General features: G+C 35.6%; 1 protein-coding gene across 2 annotated transcripts in view; it reads left to right on the top strand.

Moving 5' to 3' along the window:
* Nucleotides 1–7,825, top strand: part of LOC108687843 (hillarin) — a 27,041-nt gene that overhangs the window by 13,990 nt on the left and 5,226 nt on the right. For both annotated transcript variants that reach the window (XM_018193853.1, XM_018193845.1), the window contains exons 4-7: nt 4,868–4,984; nt 5,139–5,311; nt 6,787–7,030; nt 7,384–7,610. In XM_018193853.1, coding sequence (XP_018049342.1) covers nt 4,868–4,984; nt 5,139–5,311; nt 6,787–7,030; nt 7,384–7,610 — 761 coding nt within the window. The remainder of the gene's footprint in view (nt 1–4,867; nt 4,985–5,138; nt 5,312–6,786; nt 7,031–7,383; nt 7,611–7,825) is intronic.

Raw genomic sequence — 7,825 nt, 5'->3', positions numbered from 1 at the left:
TATAGAGTCGTAGACGATTGCAGGATCCCAAATTATAAGAAATTGACCAATTCTAAGTATTCTCTCTACATTTGACTTGATCGATTTCCTACGACTTAAGACTCCAGGAGGATCATCTACGAATTTTATGTAAACAAGCCTAAAGTCTATCCAAAAGATAGGTTAGATTCTATATAATTTGCTTCTGTTACTAATAATTGGTTGATATAGCAAGTTAGTAGCAAACACAACAACAAAATTTGTTGTCACATATTTACCGATCACCGGTTAAAGTTACTTTGTTAAATTAACAAAATTCTTTCTCTCAGTGAGTGGCATCCCGCGGCGAGATCTGCGAAAATAATCGTTAATTAATAATGCGAATTAGCAATGATAATTTCGGAGCGCGTAGGAAAGCGAACAATGGCGATGTGATAATTGACTTTTTGCGCGCATATGCCGCCCGCTGGTATTATTAGCTTCTTCCTGAAAACAGGGGCAAAGGGGAAGAAGGAGATGTATTGTGTGCATGAGCTAAAATACGCACAATAGGCTGCCAGCTACTTCCGTAGTAATAAAATCCAGATCAATACGGATGCGGCTCTTCTGATTTTCTTACAAGATCTACGTTTAGCACTAAAGTTGTCAGCGACTGATTTCTCTTGGCTAATTTGTACAGATATTAATTAAACTATGGTTTAAATTATGTTGCGTATTTTTTCTAAACTTTGTTTCTAAAGAACTTCAAATGATACTTACGGAAACAATCTAATTATTTAGAATGGAATATAACAACAGAAAGACATTTAAACAACAGAAAGACATTTAAATAAACAACATTTAAATAAACTTGAGACATTATTAGTATTAAATTATAATTATAATATAAAATATTGTACTTTCCGACAATTACTTTCCGGCATTCATTTTTTTATTATACTTTTGGATTTTGTAATAAATTTTTGATGTAAAAATAAAAAGAATCTCTTTTTGAAATATCATCATACGATTTACAGCGTCTATTCCCTCTGGCCGTATTTTCTTATTATTGTTTTTTAATTATAGGGAATCTTAATCAATATTTTGTTTAAATTATTGTACTTTTGAATTGGAAAAAACTGAATCGCGCAGATGATAGTATTAATAAATGTCTGTGTAATCACGTTATGTCAATAAATTATCTTAATACACTAAAGAAGGAAATACATTGCCTTATCAATTAATTAAATACTCAATTAATAGTCAATTAATTAAATACAAGAGACAATCGGAGATGCAAGTCACATATGACTGAATTCGAATTTCAACGTCTGGGCTTTGGCTTGACAAAACCGCGAAACCTCCGATCGCGGATTTCCGAATTTCCGATCGCGATCCGGCATACATACCATCGCCGCGTGACTCCCATACGCGAATAATCGTCCAACTGGCGCGGTGTAGGAATGCGGCGAACCGTCGCGAGAGAACGGACTTCACATGAAAATGAGATTACCGCTTTTCCCATCCGCGCCGACCGGAGTAATAAGGCCGAGCCGCTAGTCGCTCCACTATCGACCGCGTTTTCTCCCAATGCGCTTTCGCGCGTTCAGATTGCCGCCGTTGCCGATCGATCGACCGATTATCCTTATTTATGTAGCTAGACACCGGCCGATCTATGTATGGCGTTTACGCGAACGAAAACGGCGTGGGCATCGGCCAATAAGATCGAGTCACAGTGATTTCCTGCGTCCTTTTCATCGTCCTACGAAAATTTATGACGCGCGATGACAATACGAGCGCGGTAGTTAACTGCGCTACAAGACAATCACGATTTTTCTCCCGCGGTGAAATAATCAACGGGCGTGATTTATCCGGCATTTGTTCCGTATCGCTGTATCGCGCAGATCCTCCTACACTCTCATGCTACCGACGACATAGCTGAACGATCTAAGCACCCTGCCCACACACACACACACACACACAAACACACACACACACACACACACACACACATACACACGCGTGCGCGCATGCTGTCGATGATCAGATAATTCTTTCGAGTCAAATACGTGACGTGGCGAATGAGTCTCTTCGCACTGGCATCGCGACCATCGCCATTATGTTTAATTGATGAAACAGATCTGAGGAACGACGGGAACACGTAACAGATCGCTGCGCGTGACTGTGATCGAACGACCGCAATTACTCCGATATGTCAGCCTCCGTCGCGAGTCAAGCAAATAAGAACCACACGATTAAAACTGGTGTAGAATGAGCAGGGAATGGTACTATGCACATGTGTTGCTTCTCAATTTAAAGTGGATACTTGTTTTATAATTTTTTTAAAAAGAATCGAGGAAAAATTTCAGAGAATCTACAAATTTCTCGATGATAATACAAAATTCAATGAATATTCAATATAAAAAATTAGAAGTTACAAAGAAATAAAGATTAAAGGATTAAATCTATAAGCTTAGGGTAAAGTGGTACAATTCTAAACAAAATAACATTTTTTTTATCCAATTGAGATCCAAAGTTTGATTTTTATTGTGTAAAAGATACTAAAGGGTATCAAATAGAAAAAAATAAAACTTAAACTTTGAAAATTATATTAAAATCTTATTTTATTCAGAATTTCTATCTCATTTATATATTTTATTTATTTTGTTATCATTTATTTTATCATCAATTTATAACAATTTACATTACTAGTATTGTCTACGTGAAAAAAAATCGTGTAAACTAGCGTAAACAATATATAAATATTCTACGTAAATGTAATTTTGAAATATATGATATTATGATACAACTGCGGATTAAATAATTTGATCGATCAAAGTACGATGCACCGAAGCACACGTAAAGGTCTTTCGGAGCGAATTAACTCCTCCGCTTGTCGCGCGCGTTTTCCTTGGGATACGAGAACAATGCTGCGGCTCGGTGCCGACGCACGTAGTTGTCGTTCATGATTATTCAAATCGTTACCACGGAAGAACGCGTGTACACCGTCATCTTATTTCCCCTGTATGCGAAACCGCTGCTACCGCGCCGCTTGCACGCGAAGGAAGGCTTGCTTTACGTCTGCAAGAGGCGAGGCGAAGGGGCGGACGGCGGGGAATTATTTCCGCTTGCGGTACTTCTGCACTTGATGGCTAATTAGAGAATCGTTGCCAGGGCCGCGTAAAGAGCTAGTGGGGATAGCGCATGTATATCCCGACCATCGTCTCTCACGCGCCTTCGCGCGTAAACGCTTAGGGAAAATTAATCCATTAAAGGCTGTTGTCCTATTTCCGAGAACGCTCTAAACGGCAAACAAAATTCACAACGAGTCAAAATGTCTCTGCGGAAAACTCGCCTTTGCCTCGCGCACGCATTAAAAATTTAAAATATTATGTTACATAGGCGTGGACTTCCATCTGCTTCTAGCATAACGTGACTCTCGGTGGAAAGCCTAAAACACAATTAAAGAAAAACAGCCTTGAATTTCAGGCTGATATCTCGAGTTTTTTTACTGGTCATTCTGAAAGATGTCATGAGCAGATTTGCCAACATGTATGCTTGGAAATCTTATACATTTATTTCTTATGTTTTGCGCTGCATTAGTATATTTTCCATGCATTAGTATATTTTCCATGCAGGTAGCATTGAATTTGTTGCCAGTAAAGTTACGTACGTGTATGTTAAAATTACATTTTGAACGCAATGTTTAAGCATGCAAAATTTATCTTTTTCTGTCTTCTCATTAAGCTAAATTGCGTTTATTCAAATCAGGTATGCGTTATTATGATATAAATACGATGTAGACTTCGTTAGCGTTCTAAGTATCAAAGAAAAATTATATAATGCATTATTCTATTCCAAAATAAATCTGTTATGACAGATTTTATAAAGCATACCAATTTTCTTTGAGATTTTGGATTTCAATTTTTTTATATGTGGTTACTGACTCTCTTTTTTTCTTTCTTTCTCTCTTAAATTAAATTGAAAAGATGGCATTGAAGAAATCCTGTCGCACAACTTCAAAAGAACATATTTGTCTCCCTCAGTAGTAACGTTTCTCTTACTCATATTTTCATTGCATTAATATTTCCGGACTACAACGAGCGGAAAGAATCGCGAAATGCAACTCGTAGCATTTTTGAAAAAATACACCGGAAGAGGATTAGTTCACTTTTGTCGGCTAGCTGCGGGTTGTCGCTCCCCCGAAGAGACTCTCTTGGAAGCGAATGAAAGCAGAAACGCGACGTGAAAGTAAATTATACAAAAAGTGGAGTACCTACCTTTAAGGCCAGAGCTGCAGGCGTTTTAAGAAACGTTTCATTGCATTCGACTATATCCGCGAATCCCATCTTCTTACGACTAGTAGAATATACTTCCTGGCACATAACGACATTTTAATATTTAATTAGTAACATGCCGATCATATTAGACTTTTAAAATTACAAGTACCGAGAACAGTGCGCCGCAAGTATTCAAAATGTAATACTTCATATAATTTTTACATAATATAATATAAACATAATTTAAATTTTTACACAATACTTTATGTAAATATATTTTAATAAATTATAAGAGATTATATATTTATCGTATATCAATGTGTATTTTTTAATACGTCGTTATATAATAAAATGCCTATTCACTCTAAAACTTTTAGAGTGAATTGTCATTTTAAAGAATTGAATCTCACTCTTAAAGATTGAAAAGTGAGCCATTCTTTTTCAAGACTGATTCATCAATTTTCACTCTTTAAAGTGAGATTCCACTCCAAAGAATTTAGAAAGTATATTAGAGTTATACAATATATTAGACTAATATATTTTATAATGTTTTCATTAATGTTGTCGAGTAAAAATTAAGTGCAGATATGAAGAATTAAGGTCTTAATATTTAATTTTTACTGCGTTAGGATCGCGATGAACAGACGCGTCTTGAGATGAAGCACCGAAAAGAAGAAGATGATTTATACCGAAAATTTGCGCATCATCGTGAGGAAGAGGATCGACGAATTCGCGAAGAATTCCGAGTAAGTAATGATTAAAGCGGATTGTAACAAAAGTAATGTGATTTGCATTTTACAAATTAATTTTTTAATACATTGTTAATTACAAATAATATATATTAGTAAAATTTCAATATTACGCATTCATAATTTCATATATTACGCATGGTTTGAAAAGGATGAGTGGGAGAAGGAACTGGAGCAATTGTCGGCGAGATGGGAACGGGAAAAAGGCGGAAGAGTTCGAACCCAACAATTTCAGCAAGAGAAGGAGGATCTGGAGAAGAACATGACTCTACGTAGAGACAAGAAGAAGGAAAGTCTCACACGCAAGATGCTGGAGCACGAACGGTATTTATTATGTAATTAATACGATACACTACAACTCGCTTTTAGATCAAAGAAATAATACTTATATCATGGCTCATTCATTATTTCATTGAACAAAAAAGTAATTATTGAGCGTAAAGGATAACAGAAATATCTGGTACACTTGATACAGTAAACATTTGATAACGGATTTATTACAGATACAATTTTAGTATCTGTAATAAATTCATTGTGAGATACAAATACATAAAATCGAAAAAAGTTGAAAATTTGTCTAACTAATTGGATGTCTCTATATAGCATGTTTGAGAAATCCTGAAACAAAAATTCTAAAAATTCACAAATTCAAATATCAGCTAATTCATATCAAGCTTTTATATAATCCTCTTTCTTCTCAATACACACAATAGAACGTGATACAATGATTGAAAACTACACGGAAATAACAATTTTGTTTTTTTGATATCTCAGCAAATCGTTTTTTCCGTGTATAATACTTCTCTTTTGAAATTATCTTTAGCTAACGCATTCCATCTTGAATCGCTAATATATATTGTATATTTTCAAAAAAAACTCCCTTTTTAAACGCGATTTTATATTGAGAAATGAAAAAAAATTTGCCAGAATATGGGGTGGATTACTATACCTGTAGTTGTTTAGCAAAGAACTGTGATGATCCTGGCTTTGTGTGGAACACGCATTGTTGTGTAAATTTGTGCCTCTAGACAAACTGTGAATTCGTTTTATTTAGAGTTTTGAATTTCCGAAATAATTGAGACACATCAGGAATATACGAGTGTTTCTATACAAAACTAGGACAATCTCGCAATTTTTGACCAAACGACAGATCGCAGTGGTCCATCATTTTTTGTATTCTCCTGAATTGGTACCGGCAAGTTCTTTTTACTACCTAAGATACAGTTGTATTTAAAAGGGAAATTTTTTAATGTAATCTGAGCGATCCAAGATCGCAAACATAAGTTAAAAACTTTCATAAAGAAGAATATTATAAACTTTCAATCATTGCACGCCATTCTATCGCGTGTATTAAAAAAAAAGAAGAAATCTATGTAGAAGTTTGATATAAATAAAAGCTAATATCTGAATTCGCTGATTTAAAAAAATGTTTGTCTAGGAATTTTTCAAATATATATATGTATGTATAGTCGATGTAATTTTTCATACATTCTTATACTTTATACGTACAATAATTCGTAATTTGTTTGTTATTTATTACATGATATATTATGATATATTAACAGTCGACAATTTCAAAAGAGATTACGAATATCGATTCCATGCATTTTACGAAAGAACACGAGGAAGAGTTACGCGTGCACGTTTACGAGCCGCGGTAGCTTCAGCTTTATATTCTTTTTGGTTTCTTTTTTCTTCCGGACGATAAACAAGCTCGCGTGCATTGGCGCTCGCGAACCGGGAAGCCGGATTTTCGCGCTCAACACAAAAGCTTCTCGTTACTCCTGATCAATTTATAGGGCGGCAACCGCCGCGCTGGTGGAGAAACAGAGCTCGGAGATGCTGGAGCTGATCAATGAAGCGAGAAGCGAATACATGCTACAGGAAAGTTTATACCTTGACGAAGGAGACGGTTATACTCAGGAAGCGCCGCCTCCGCCTTATCCATCGCGCGCGCCACCCCCGCAGCCACCAGCCCTCGCCAAATACCATATCTACAATGATCCCCTAGAGTTCGCCGACATGGATCAGATAGCTATTTCGGTAAGACTTCACCGCGGAATTCTTTCAGCGCTTGTTTCCTCTCGCGAGTCATCTTCCTTGTCTCTGGAACAAGATTTTACGGTATACAGTTTATCGCAAGTATTCTAAGAGCTCTATCATCTATTACATTATAATGTTTTATTTAAATGGATTTAAACTCGAGAAATTTTTTTGTCATCTTAAAATATATCCGATATTAATGTTTTTATTTCCTTTCTTACATCTAATTTCTGGAGATGTTATTCATATTGGATTGTATGTATAAGCGACCAAGCCAAACACCGTACTCTTAACATCGCTTTTATAAGATTCACTCATACTAAGTGATTTATATTATCTTGTGTTGTTCTTAGGTAGCCCAAGAAGATCAAAAAACGTTCACCGACTTAGTGCGACAGTTGGTGAGCAGATGCGGATCGGATATAGAAAAGGCGAGGACAATATTCCGATGGATCACCGTGAAAAATCTGAACACTATGCAATTTGATGAAAACTTACGGGGTGACACTCCCATGGGTCTGTTGAGGGGCATCAAACATGGCACGGAAAGTTACCACGTTCTATTCAAACGATTGTGCAGGTAACCGCATGCTAACGATAATATTACAAAAAATAGATGATACACGAAAAGAATTTTCTCTCAAAATTTATCCTGAAAATTTGGTTAGTAGTGGTACAATACAATATTTTAAAGATTTTTACCATGCACTTCAGTAAAATTAATCAAATTTATTTTATATATTTTATTGTAGTTTTATTAGTGAATAAAAGAGATTTACATAAAATTCTTTGAAA

This window comes from Atta colombica, unplaced genomic scaffold (genome assembly GCF_001594045.1).
Source record: "Atta colombica isolate Treedump-2 unplaced genomic scaffold, Acol1.0 scaffold102, whole genome shotgun sequence".
Classification (NCBI taxonomy): Eukaryota; Metazoa; Arthropoda; class Insecta; order Hymenoptera; family Formicidae; genus Atta; species Atta colombica.
Note: the sequence above shows the minus strand (reverse complement) of the source record. Positions and strands in the feature narration are given on the sequence as shown.